The sequence below is a fragment of the Aquarana catesbeiana genome, linkage group LG08 (genome assembly GCF_042186555.1).
Source record: "Aquarana catesbeiana isolate 2022-GZ linkage group LG08, ASM4218655v1, whole genome shotgun sequence".
Lineage (NCBI taxonomy): Eukaryota > Metazoa > Chordata > Amphibia > Anura > Ranidae > Aquarana > Aquarana catesbeiana.
The window spans coordinates 74072555-74086763 of NC_133331.1; the positions used below are offsets into that span (position 1 = coordinate 74072555).

Consider the following 14209-nt stretch of genomic DNA (forward strand, 5'->3'; position numbering starts at 1 on the left):
TTGCAGATAATCAGCTTAGGCTACTCTGCGTGAAGGGATAGCCAGGAGGAAAAACCAGGATATAAAAAAAAAAAAAAAAAAAAAAAAAGAAGAAGGCAGACATCTGCACATTTACATAGTAAGATTTTAAGTGCGTCTGTGGGAATTGATGCCCATTCAGCCAAGAACATTTGTGAAGCAAGGTACCAACGTTGGGCAAGGACAAATGGATTGCAATCAGCATTCCTATTCAACCCACAACTGCTCAGTAGGGTTGATGGCAGGGCTTTGTACAGGCCACTCAAGTTCCTCCACCCCAAACCATGTCTTTATGAAGCTGGCTGTTTATAAAGGCATTGCCATGCTAGAACGGAAAAAAATTACAAACAGCTGCCACAAGTTTAAAAGGGCACAAATGTTTTTGAATGCTGTAGCATTTTCAATATGCTTCACCAGAACCACCTAAAAACTCTGTTTGGAGAGGTGCCTACATTTATGGCTATATAGTAGGTATGTATACACATTGGGTAGGTCTGCATCAAGAACAAGTCAATAGGGTCTCTCCCTGCAGGGTTTCTGCCATTACCCATAAAACTGCAATGGGGCTAGGCAATGGATAGATGGATTATCCAGGACAGTCACCACTTAAAATTAGGTCAGCGATGGCAGCTCTATTTGTAGCTCCACAGGTTCACTTTAAAAGGTTGCAGCATAGATAATTTAGCTGCCTTTGTAAACTGAGCCAATACCGCATTTCTCTGCTTGCTATGGAGGCTGCACCCCATATGACCTCATAAAGAAGTCTTAAAGAGGAGCTGTTACTTTTCTAGAGCATTCATCAACCAGTGTAAATGAACATTGTGGGATATGTCAGAAAAATCTCCTAGGTTAGAAATGAAAGGCCAGACTCTCAACCAAGATTCAAGAGAACCGTTTCTATGGAAATTATTGCATGCTCCCCACAAAAAAAAAGAAAAAAGCTTATCTGGCATAGCAAAGAGTGAGGTAGCATGTTATCACAGTGGTTGAATGATAGCTTATCTTTAGACAGCTTTAGATGTATACTTGCATCTGGCTCATCAGCTGGTGATAACACTGCATATAGAGAACAGCTCCCTCAGTTTAAATTGATAGAGTTGTCTTAGCTTTCTGGTACCTCATGAAGCTGTTAGCAGAGACATCTTTCTCTGGTCTCATATAGTAAGTCTACATTCCCCTTGTAGAATTGCAAACGCTTCTCTCTCGTTCCTCATCCAATGTTAACTACAGGCCTCCTGTTGCCACCATCCAGTGATGTTAACAGACTTCTTGGCTCCTCTCTGCAGCCTCAGCCGGTTCCTGCATCTGGACGGAACCCCACACTCCTATAGCTCCTCCTAATTGCCACGTTCTGCCTTCCTTGTTCACTGGTCAGACCACCCACGACAAAGAACCACTGGGCTCAACCACTGCTTCCATGTGGTCAGTTGTCCAGAGTGGCTCTAGCAACATCACCCTCCAGGAGCTTGGTGGGAAGCTACAAACTCACAAGATAGATGCTAGAATTTAGAGAAAAACAAAAACAAAAAAAACAAGCAAAAGAAAGTTTACAACCCTTTGATGATTCAGTCTTCAGAAATCATTACAGAATATAATAAATGTAACGGGATTAAAAGACATTTACATAGCTGGACTACTTAAGTCACGTAAATCTAAACCAACAACCACCTTAAACATATTTATTGCCAAGTAGAACAGTCAAGGCAGTGTCTATAGAGTCCTCAAGATGTGGCCAGTGATCCCACGGAGATTAAAAGGATAATGTTTAAAGCCCAGGTGGCAAATTCAGTTTTATTATTCACTTTCATCGTAAATCATGCAGGTCAAATAAAATATGGATATTGGTTAAAATCACATTGCAAATTTTATTTTTTCTTACGAAATCAACTATACAAACTTTTTATTTAAGTCAATCATTTTCAAAACTTCAGACACTTGTGTGACCATATGTTAACCAGGTCAACTTGGACCATCAGTGTAGACTTAAAGCGTCTGTTAACACCCCCCCCCCCCCCCCAAAAAAAAAAAAAGATCCTGTTCCCTTAAAGCATGTTAATGTTATACAGCACAGTGCTTGTGCTGTGCCATTTGGATCCCCGTATCACTTGAAATATCTGGCTGATCCTGCCTGGCTATGCCATCCCCCCTGCAAACCAAACCCCAATAATCATGGCTGCTGACACTGTGGTAAGTTAGCGCAATTCTGTCATCCACAGCCTGCTGTCTGTGTCCTTCTCCCCCCTCCCTCCACTGCTCTTATATCTGCTATTAAATACTCCCATCCCCTCTGTACCATTATAATTGTCCCTGTGTTCTGTAAAAAAAATCTGCCCAATTGTATCTATATGAGCGTGGCTCCAGGCACTCAGCTGATTGTCGGCTCTCTCCCCTTCCTCCCCAGCTGACATCAGTGGTATGGCTCAGCCCTGCCAAATGCAGCTGTGAGCCGGAGAGGAGAGAGCCCCCACTATCAGCTGGTAGCCTAGCCTGGAGCAGCACGATTTGAATCACAAATGAGAATCACGATTTTTTTTGCTTAGAATAAAGATCACGATTCTCCCAGCATAACAATCTTTCACACTATACAAAAAAATTGGGATATATAGATATAGATAGATAGATAGATATATATATATATATATATATATATATATCTATATCTACATATATATACACACACACACACACACACACACACACACACATATACTGCGTAATTTTCTAGCAATAAATATTGCTTTTATCTTGTAAGCAGCAAGTGCCAGAAAAAGGTTTGGTCTTTAAACTTCCCTCATCTACAGGCGAAGTTCATACCTTTGATCCAAGAAGAAATGTTACTTTGTTTATACTTATCTTAGATGTGATAAAACTTGGCAGGCTGCCTGGATTTTTTTTTTTAAGCTGTGAGAATTCTGCACTTGTTAGAATCCTGAAATGCTTGCTTTGAAAATCAGGAAGGGAAAAGAATCACGATTTTGATTCTTAACGATTGTGCAGCTCTACTGGAGCCATGCTCATATAGGTACAATTGGGCAGATTTTATACAGAACACAGGCACAATTATAATGTTACAGGGTGGATGGGGGCATTTAGAAGAAGTAGGTTAACAACCATTTGAAGAAATCCCCAATGCATTTTATTTATCTGCAGCAATGATTTTATTTGTAGGATTCACTCAAAACCCAACATTTAAGATGTCAGTACGATCTTAGAAATCAACTTAATTTACTGCAGCTTCCATTAGATTCTTTCCATACAGTGAGGGCCTTAATTGTAAAGGGTCAGAGATAGGTGGTAGACTGCACATAGGTCTCTCGTGACCCTTGGGGACCATAAATAAGTCTTCCTACCTCCCAAGAGAGATACCAATCACTGTCATTGCATTATATGTATCCCAATTATGGGCTGTTATCTTTGTCCTTGGGAAAACCTTAAAGTGGAAATTTAAATCAGAAAATTAAGTCCAGATAGATCACTTCAGGATGGCCTCTTTTGCAGGTATAGCTATGTAAAGCATTGAAGTGCCTATACTGCTTAAATCTAGTAATACATTGCCTTACCCTGCTGCACACATGCTCTGTTGCTTTTTGGCACTGTCTAAAATCTAGAGGCAGATCTACGGACAGGCTAAAGATTTACTGCTGCTCTGGGCTTCAACAAAATGGCAGCCTTCAGAAAACAGAAATGGGAGCAATGCTAAAGGCAATTTATAGCACACACCAATGTTGGTAGCATAATTAATGGGGAATGTATGTTCTTTACTAAAGAACATTTTTTTCTTATCAAGTTATGGGTAAATAAAGCCCATCATGAAATCACTGGCCACATGCAAGGCTTTGAGAACCATGACTAAAAGTTAGAGGGTAGGTGGGTTGGTTTAGTTTCTATGAAATCAAGTATGCAATGCTTATTAATATTATACAAGTAAACTTTAATAGGTTTCTCCTTGAAGGAATCTTTTTCCACCGATAGTGAAGAGGGCTTCTGCCGTTTACAGCCTTCCTGCCCAAGAGAGCTAAACATTATGAGGCTCGAGTCCTTCTCTGAATTAGCCCAAAACAACTGAGTATCCTTCTGTAGATACTTAGAGAAATGGGTATCTTAGGCAGCAGAATTTCTAACAATCACTTTCTCAGCAGGGCTGATGTCAAGGTAAGTCTCGAGATTCACACAATCTTCAGCACTCCTGAAAGATGGCGCCGACGGCTGTAAAGCAAAAACCGATGGAATTAAGCCATTTATTACAGCTATACAATTAAGAGCTGTCTTCATTGATTCCATGGCAACCAAATTCTAGGCTTTCATTCATCAAGCACAAGTTTGAAAATTGACAGATAAAATCTAATTTGTAGCAAGGATGGAAACACTTCCAACTTTCTATAATTCTTCCTCCACTGTCTTATCACAAGACGTTTTTCTGCTTCTTAGTGAATGGGGGGCTGTGGTATATTTGTAACCCCATGAACGACGCTCCGAAGACTGCAAGATCACAGATAGTAAACCAAACCTAGATGAACAGAAAAAGGCTGTCCCCACCCTCCTATCAAACCTAATGAAGAAATTAGGCAGTAAGACATCACAGGCAGTAATCATTCCATACTTGAAAATTTATTACATTCCAGCTTTTTATTTTAATTCGTGGCTGTTGGCTTAAATAATTAAAAAAACAAAAAAAACAAAAACAAAAATGCACTGGAGGAGGCGTGGAGAAAAGGGAAGAACCTGATGCCCTCTGTAGTGTAATTTTTTTAAAAGTTCTTATATTAAAAAGATTTCCATCCAAAACTACACATTTGGCCTGGTGGATGGCAAAACTTAAATGTCCTCAAGTCACAATGCTTCCATTTACAGCTCTGTTCTCCTTGATGCAAAAGTTGACTTGCTGTTCTGGGTGAACGGAGAAGTCAGATGAATTATGAACGATAGAAATTCATTTGATCCCCCTTGTTTATGTAGAGTGGCAAAGACAGCAGGCCAAGGCGAGGAGGCTGGAATGATGACAAGACATTCATATCTTACCGCTCACCAAAAAAACGATTTCTTAGGTTTAGATGGGCATGGCTTTTCAACTTCTTAATGAAAAGTAAGGGGCAGGGGGAGGAGGTAGGAATGTAAGGAAAATTAGCTGCAGACACTGAACTTTTGACTTTGGTCCTCCTCCCCCCTATCTGTGCAAAAAAAAAAAAAAAAAAAAAAAAAAAAAAAGAATCAAAAACCTAAGACTTCAGCAGAAAAGACAAGTAGGCAATGAATGGAAGGACTTCTGCTGGAGGATTGCAAGGTCCCTTCTTGCACAAGTGTAAACATTATGGAGTAACAGCCAATCTCCAAACACCCTATAGTCTGTTCATTGCTTTTATAAAAGTAACATGTATTGCTGAGCTGCACCAGACCCAAAGGGTAAAAATGCTAAAATGCCCAATTTTCCTGCTAGCGATGGCCATCATTCCAGAAGACACCAGGGTGTATGGAGAGCAAAAGCCCAAATATTACCATCATATCAGAAACCATTGTACGAGTGCTAGATTAATGGTGATGGGAAGTAACCATATAACTGGAACTTATTAATGAAAGATTGCATTTTAGACCTAGGCCTCCGAACCACTGGCTTCTTAAAACATTTGTTACTTTTAAAAATGTTCAAAATTCAGGCCACTAGAAACCAGATACTACATTATGGGGACATGGTAAAATGGAAGTCTAAGACCTAACATAGCTTCCTCCACAGTATAAAGACAACACATGCCAAGCTTGATGAATGGGTCTGGTGCCTAGCAGTAAAAGGAGAAACAGGAACGGTTTAAAAATTGGCCTGCCTCATAACTATATCCCCCCCTCCTCCCTTTGTCCCCACTCAGGCCCTCCATCCAGTGCAACAAAAAAAATAAAAAAGCAGCAATCCGGGTTTTTTTTAAAAAAAAGGAAAAAACAAAAATGTACACATTTCAAAAGGCAATAAAAACAGCATCATGTAACACTGCTATTAACGCTTTCACTGCAGGACGGCAGCAGTAACAGGGTTAAATGAAAGTGAGGAAAGGAGCGCAACTTCCTTTGCAGCCGGTGACACTGCGACATGAGGTTGGACTAAAGCAGTGTGCCCTCAGGAACATACTGGTGGTAAAAGGCATTACACACAAGTAAACCAATTAGCCTTGTGGGCACATATATACATATATATATATAAAGAAAGGGATAGCGTAGGGGGGCATCAGGGAACCTGAAGTGAGCAGTACAGGAGTTTCGGCAAGGTAGAATAAGGCTGCTTTTGGTGCAGGTAAGTGGACCTTTTTTATGAGGTTGCCAAGTTTTTAGGCAACTCCCTCTTCTACTACACTCCCCAAGCTACCCTTGATGGGTATAAGTGTCCTTAAGGAGAACAGGGTCTTGATCAGCCTCCAATGTAAGGGAGAACCTGATCGCTTGCTGCAGACCCCATTTCAGATGTTACTCCTCTCCCAAGGGATTCAAACACCCAAACAAGTCCAGCTTTACAGCTCAAGAGAAGAAGCCAACTAAAGTTCTTCTGTAATGAGCAGCAAAAGGTTCTTCATGAAACAAGGGGAGGACATAGCCAAAAAGAGGGAAGTATATCAAAAAGCAGGCAATGATTGAAGCACAGATCCATAAAAATGTATACAGGAGGTGGGCAAGGTCAACAAGGGGTCTTAATCAGATCCATCCCCAAAGCCTTAGCAAAGTAAAGGAATAATCTGATGTGATTTTTTTCATGCTTTGGACTTCAGGAGATTCGAGTGGATTTACTTTGCACACAAGTGGTGAGCAATGGAGGGAGCATAAGCTACTATTACTAAGCGTGAGACCACTTGATCGCTTGCCAAGGGCCAAGAGGTCGGTCAAATTAACACCCCTACTTCATCTTACCCACCTGACCATGTTATCACACTAGAATTTTCTCTTATAATTGAGGCAGCCATATTGGTGATTTAGATTTCTCAAGAACTGGTGATGCCACCAAGAGGGGCAATATAAAAAAGTCGTATTCTGTGCACCAAGGGGGCCATACACAAGTCTGTGTGTCAAGTCTGAACATACCAACATTGGATTGGGTTCCATTAAACCAAAAAAAAAAAAAAAAAAAAAAAAAAAAGGGGGGGGAGATACCTTACAAGACACAAGCAACTTGAACTTCCACGTGGATGGTAGAGGGTGCCATCCTTGGATGGTTTAATAACACCGATAGACACCTGGAGTGTCAAAAGCAACTCCATGGAGGGGTTAACGCAAGTACAGGAACAAATCCCACTGTGTACTGTGATGCCTTTACCTCAATAGGCTACTACCCCAGATCACACAATGGCTACCTCATATGACTAAATGACAAGTCCACTTTAAGGTTGAGAGTTATGCGGTATTAAAGAACCATGTGAAATTTTAACCAAACCACTTGCCGAATCCTAGAGAGGAACCATCGCAAGTCTTTGTCAAGCCAGAAAAGCTACCAAGTGATATTCATGCAAGCAGGTTCCGATAATTAAAAGGCTAAAGCTGCTGAGGAATTACTGCGTTTGGGACCCACAATATGTAACATTCAAGCAGTAAACAGTCTGACTGGAATAGAGAAGACTGGCAAGCGCCTTATATAGACAAGATCTGCATGTTATGTACATATAATACTGCTCAATGTTCTGTGTAAGGGTATCAAATGAGGGAAAGGTCTAGAACAGGGTGGCAACATCAGTACTCCAGCAGTGACCACAAAACCCAAAGATACTGTAAGACTGACAGCCACAGGCATCAATCACCACAGGCAGGATGGGATTTGTACTTTCAACCCAACCAAGTGCCAAGGATACCCACCCATAGTCTAGGAGGAGACTTCCTACATCCTTGCCTAATCTTAAAGCCTCCATATGCTTGTTAGGAATATTGCTTTCACAGCTGCTGGTGTTAACCATCTTTCCCTGCACCTTGTACGCCATTATTGTAACAATAGTCGAATACCTGTTCATGCACATGCAACTTGTAGAAGGGATACAGAAGAACAGGCCACCCCGGCCTCAGTGTGTCATTACTAGATACAAAGCGAGTCAGGAGGATAAAATGGAGGATGAAAAATAACTCTCCAGCCACTTCACCTACTGCTTTCACTTGTTCTAAGTGCCCAGCGTGCCAAAATACTGAAATCTCCCTTCTTTAGAATGCCCAAGTCCTTGTTCCAGATTACAGTGAACATACCTTGCAATACAAGGAGAGTAAAGACAGCAGGTCAGGTGGTGAAGCCCAACAAGTGGCATTGGTTAACCTCTAGCCATCCATATGTTAAGGAAGCCCAAGTGGCGGACAAAGCATACTGAGACTTGCACAAAAGTGGTCATAAAAGGAGCAATGTGGACTAAGGTCTGATAGGAGGATGGGTTTGATAAAATCTTTAATGAGCAAGTGCCAACAAGGCAGTGCTATTCCTGGATCTCTGGGTTGCTTTTCAAGCGATTCCAAAAGAGAAAGTTAAAAACTCTTCCCATTTAATGACAGGGTGGACATTTAGCATTGCCTTTCATGGCAGGAGCTGTGCGAAACCTGACTCCTCATCTGTCACTGCCATGCTGAGATGAAAAAGTAGGTTAGCTGTGCTGCTATGGATCCCCAACTGGTCCTATGGCAGCACCTACCCTCATAACCAGCCTCATCTTGTCATTACTATTTCTGATAAGCACTCAGAACTCAACAGCCCCTCAGATCCTCTGCAGGTGAAAGTACTTTAAACTGCAAGTACCCCAAACAGATTCAAGTAAAAAGACACAGGAGGGCGCAAACGCCTAGTGCATTACCACTACCAAATTGCATTGTGCCAAAGACAAACATGAGAAGTTACAAAACATACAAGAACTCAACTCCAGCTTAGGCAATGCCAAAACAGCTGTGGTTGGAAAGCCAATGCGTTTCGGGGACATAACCCCCTTCCTCAGAGCTCATGTTTTGCCACTTTTTATACAATAAAATTGGGCTGCATTAATGCATTAGGCGTTTGCACCCTCCTGTGTCTCGTTACCAAGTGAAAGCTGTTTGGTGGACTTGCAGATCAAAGTTCTTTCACCTGGAAACATCTGGTGTATTACCACCAAGTTTTACTGTGCCAAAAACAAACACGAGAAGGTACAAGCATATCAAAACTCAACTCCATCTTAGGCAATGCCAAAACAGCTACGGTTGGAAAGCCGACCCTCAGACCGCATGTTTTTATGGCACTTGTTATACATTTGGTGTCGTTCATGCACTAGGTTGTACCCTCGTGTCTCTTTACAGTGACGCTTGAAGTTACCCCCCTTGAGGAGGGCAGCATCCGTTTGGGCACTACACATACACCATCGGACGTGGGACAGCATGAGTGCTGAGGCGTTACATTTTAGTGGTCAAGCTTTCCCTTTGTTAAGTGGAAAGAGTAGAAACACTTCCCCAGAGGACAAGCTATCCACCAATTTTCATAGCAATTCTGAGATCTTAATCCACATTATAACAAGCACCTTCATCTTAATTATGGCATTCCTTAACAGTTGGAGAGCAAAAAAAGGTCACCCAACTCTTCGCTAGCTTGAAACTGGCTCAATTTCAGGGAATAGGTCCCTTTAATGGACACGTTATTTGACAGTCACGAACATACCTTCAAATTTGATAAAGACCATGCTCTCTTGCCTACACCTGTTGTATAAAGGTGAAGTATATTTTAACTCTCAAGGAGTGAAAGAAAAATGGGAATTTTATAAACTGAGCTGTTCCAACTATGACACCTAAACTTGACTCCTGCCAGAACAAGGTGACAATGAGCAAGGTCGCCCCAGCCATCTGCGCCTATGGTCTTGTCAAGTGACAGCGTCAAAGGGTACTTAAGCTATACGAGACACCCAAATGCAACTCAATCTTGGGAGAAGCAGTAATAAAATAACCCAACTATTAAAAAAATAACACCCCAAAAGGTGTGGTAATGCTCAAAAGTTGCAACGCACGTCTTGTAAACAAAAAAAAAAGAAGCACGCACACCCAATGACATGCCAAAGCCAACGACTTAACTCTTCCGAAAGCGGAAATGCTCAAGCCGCAGCAGATAAATTCATATACAAACTGGAAACTGTAGTTGTATGTGAGAATAAAAAGTACTAAATGAGCCAAAACAGACTTCAGTATCGTGGATATGGTTTTGCCCCCTAGAGCTTGTTAAGGATCTCAGATAATACCCTGTACTGCAGGTTGGCTCCTTATTACTATTGTAACCCCATCTCTGATGGACTTTTCCACAGGTGGAAGGTGATGGAGGCCACGATCTAGAGACTTAACAAGCCAGCTAGGGGTCACACCAATTTTTGGGAGGATTTGACCTTTAAATTTTGGTTAAACTATTTATAGTAAAAATATGCCGATATACTTCCCCTTTAAACATCATGTCCAAGGTAATATGGAAGAAGTCTCCCCACCTCCCATCTTCCACACTCCCCAACTCATAGATCAGTGGTGCAGCCTCATTTACAACAGGGATCCGGTATTAACCCCCCATCCATCCCTCCCCACCCACCCCTCAACACCAGCAGTAATGGCCCTGTCAATATTTACACGTGCTTGACCCCAACAGGCGCCCCCCCCCAACCCCCCCCCCTCCTCCCCGTCCCCCATTCCCAACCCACTTTTCACACCCCCCCCCCCCCCCCCCAAATCCCATCTATTCCACCAAAAGCTTGATTTCACTGGCGAGAAGCTGGTTCATGTTAAAGATGGATCCCTTGGTGAGAAGCTCCCTCTCCGTGGCAGTGTCAGGATCACTGTCCACAGAGCTTGAGCTGGCGCTCATGCTGTCTCCGGCGTCGTGATGATGCAGTGGAGCGGGCACGTCAACTCCTGAGACTGAGGTTCCCCCCGGGAGCTCCGGCTCGCTGGTCTCGCTGGCGCTAGACACGACGGAGAGGAGGGACATTCGTCTGGTCAGTCGGCTTGGCAGGAGAGAGATGGCGTAGTCGGCCACCATGGAGGCCACGTCCATGTTGCAGGCTTTGTCGAAGGCGATGAAACCCACGTTGGCGTTGGCTTCGCACACGCAAAAGGAGCCGTCTTCTTTGGTCAGCAGGTCGATACCGCACACGTCCATTCCCAAGATGTTGGAGACTTGAATGGCCAGCTGTTTTCCTTGCTCGCTTAGCGTACACATCATTCCGATACCTCCTGTTAAATAAAAACATTGTGAGGGTGGCGGGGCAGATGGTAATTACCGTAAATTAATAGTGCCCCATTCCCTTGGTGTCCAAAGTGGGAGGAATAGTGCCCCATTCCCTTGGTGTCCAAAGTGGGAGGAATAGTGCCCCATTCCCTTGGTGTCCAAAGTGGGAGGAATAGTGCCCCATTCCCTTGGTGTCCAAAGTGGGAGGAATAGTGCCCCATTCCCTTGGTGTCCAAAGTGGGAGGAATAGTGCCCCATTCCCTTGGTGTCCAAAGTGGGAGGAATAGTGCCCCATTCCCTTGGTGTCCAAAGTGGGAGGAATAGTGCCCCATTCCCTTGGTGTCCAAAGTGGGAGGAATAGTGCCCCATTCCCTTAGTGTCCAAAGTGGGAGGAATAGTGCCCCATTCCCTTAGTGTCCAAAGTGGGAGGAATAGTGCCCCATTCCCTTAGTGTCCAAAGTGGGAGGAATAGTGCCCCATTCCCTTAGTGTCCAAAGTGGGAGGAATAGTGCCCCATTCCCTTAGTGTCCAAAGTGGGAGGAATAGTGCCCCATTCCCTTAGTGTCCAAAGTGGGAGGAATAGTGCCCCATTCCCTTAGTGTCCAAAGTGGGAGGAATAGTGCCCCATTCCCTTAGTGTCCAAAGTGGGAGGAATAGTGCCCCATTCCCTTAGTGTCCAAAGTGGGAGGAATAGTGCCCCATTCCCTTAGTGTCCAAAGTGGGAGGAATAGTGCCCCATTCCCTTAGTGTCCAAAGTGGGAGGAATAGTGCCCCATTCCCTTAGTGTCCAAAGTGGGAGGAATAGTGCCCCATTCCCTTAGTGCCCAAAGTGGGAGGAATAGTGCCACAGTCCCGTAGTGCCCCATGGAAATTATAGTGCCCCATCCCAAGCCTTATCCTGAAGTGATGAAGATAGCCAAACCGGAACAGTCTGTCAACTGGGTGAAGTGGAGCTTACCGAAAGCTGCTAGTATGTGCCGACACCTCTGACTGCCTGTATTTCAGCAGTTTACAATACCTAAAGCTAAACCCTGGGAGGTTTAGAAATAAAATCTCACCATCACTTATTTACCTTTGCTTAAGTAACATTGAATGTGTTATTTGTATTTTCCCTCACAGGGAGGGATGGAGGAAGCACCAACATGACCTTTAGTGTTAAACACCGCTGTATCAAACCACAGTTAACATAAGGCAATAGAAAATTAAGCATTCAATAGGAGGGACTGTCAGCCAGTTTGTGGCACATTAGGCTGTGGCAGTCTGCCTTCTGACTCCACCCACATTTTTTGCACACTGCTCTGCCATCACTTATTGCTAGAGGGCGGGGCAGACTAGGAGCCTGAGACTCCCAGGTGCTCCAACTGCAGCCAGCTACTGCAGGGATTTTACATGACTGGTGCCCAAGGAAAGGGGGCAAGCACGGTAGCCACCATTCATACAAACAGCAGAAACAATGGGCTATGTCAGGGATAGCAGTATTAGATGCTAACAATACATATTTGCTAAAGGTAAGATAACCTATTTTCTAACACATAAGTTTCTCCCTTGGACAAAAAGCAACAGTCACTTAACAAGTGTCTAGTACCTTTAGACACAAGCTCTGTACATCTGTTAATTAAGCCAATATGGCTCCACTCCTGATCTGTATCATCTGACACTCTCCTCTCGAAGGAGCGTGCAGCCATGCCAGGTAATGAAAGGCAAGCTTGGTTCAGGTTTACCGGTAAGTAAACAGTGACATGCCAAAAAAAAAAAAGTCAGCCTCTGTTAACCTATGCTAAATGAGAATTAAGTCCACAATTCGCCTATGTGGAAGGCCATTAGTTGCCACAGGCAACTAATAGTCACTGCAGCTGTCAGACTGCTTAATGAGCCTGTATGATAAACGCACGCTGCGCTCAGTCCTTGCTCACCTAGAGAGCAGTTGCTTTGCATTCTTCCATCTGTAGAACACCTCAGCATGGTGCCAATCACGCGACCACCCACGACGATGACTCGAACGTCCCGTCCATGAGACTCCTGTACATACTTCTGGAACAGATACGGGGCTTCGTGGCGGATGAGATGGCTCAGGTCTGCCAGATGGTGCTTGTCCCGAGCTAGAAACACAGCTTTACCTAGAAAGAAAAAAAATACAAAGACATTAAAAAAAAAAAAAAAAAAGGTACTGCTTAAACCAACAGGTGCTCAGCCCTCTAAAGAAAGAGGATCATAAAAGAGCACATGCAATGATGTTCTGGTCATCTACTGCAAACTTGCATGTACTTTATACAAAGCTATCTGTATAGGAAATAGTATTTCGCTCAACTATGAATTCCACCATCCTTTTTAAAGACCTAATGCAGTGGTTCTCAACTCCTGTCCTCAGGACCCACTAACAGGCCAAATTTTAATTATTACCTTGGGGAGATGCAGACTAGAATACTGCAATCACTGAGCAGCAAATGATCACCTGTGATGTATTTCAGTTATCTTGCAAACCTGGCCTGTTAGTGGGTCCTGAGGACAGGAGTTGAGAACCAGTGCCCTAATGGGAGCTTCAAGGAACCCCTTAAGCATGTGTTCTCTAGCAAATGTAAAAGATTTTCTGAACAGTGAGGTTTTTTTTTTTTTTTCCCCCTATTTACAATTGAGTTACAATTTATTGAGTTGGTATCGCAGTACAAAGTTTAAAAGACAAAGAATTCAGAAATATACGATAGTCAAAAAATGGCCAGTTTGACCAAAGAACACGCAATAGATTCCACAAGAAACACCATATAGGAGAAACAAACAAAAAAAAAAATCAAAAGGGCTAAGTTTTATACATTCTAGAATAAGTGCCACCATATTTAACTATATTTCAGATACAAACTTTCCAGATACAAAAGGTTCCTCTGAATGGCTCAGTATGAGATAGTTACGTCATTGGCCTATCTTAGCCAATCAGAGGAAGCTTTGTATTTACAGAAGAGCCACTTATGCACCCCCCCCCCCCCAAAAAAAAACAAACAAAACAAAAAAAAAAAAAAAAAAAAAAAAAAACAC

General features: G+C 43.0%; 1 protein-coding gene across 1 annotated transcript in view; it reads right to left on the minus strand.

Annotated features, from left to right (window-relative positions):
• Positions 1–10690: 10690 nt before the first annotated feature.
• Positions 10691–14209, minus strand: part of RIMKLB (ribosomal modification protein rimK like family member B) — a 64548-nt gene continuing 61029 nt past the window's right edge. Inside the window, exons 6-7 of the mRNA XM_073595976.1 lie at positions 13096–13299; positions 10691–11187 (exon numbers count right to left, since the gene is read on the minus strand). Of these exons, the coding sequence (XP_073452077.1) occupies positions 10691–11187; positions 13096–13299 (701 nt within the window). The remainder of the gene's footprint in view (positions 11188–13095; positions 13300–14209) is intronic.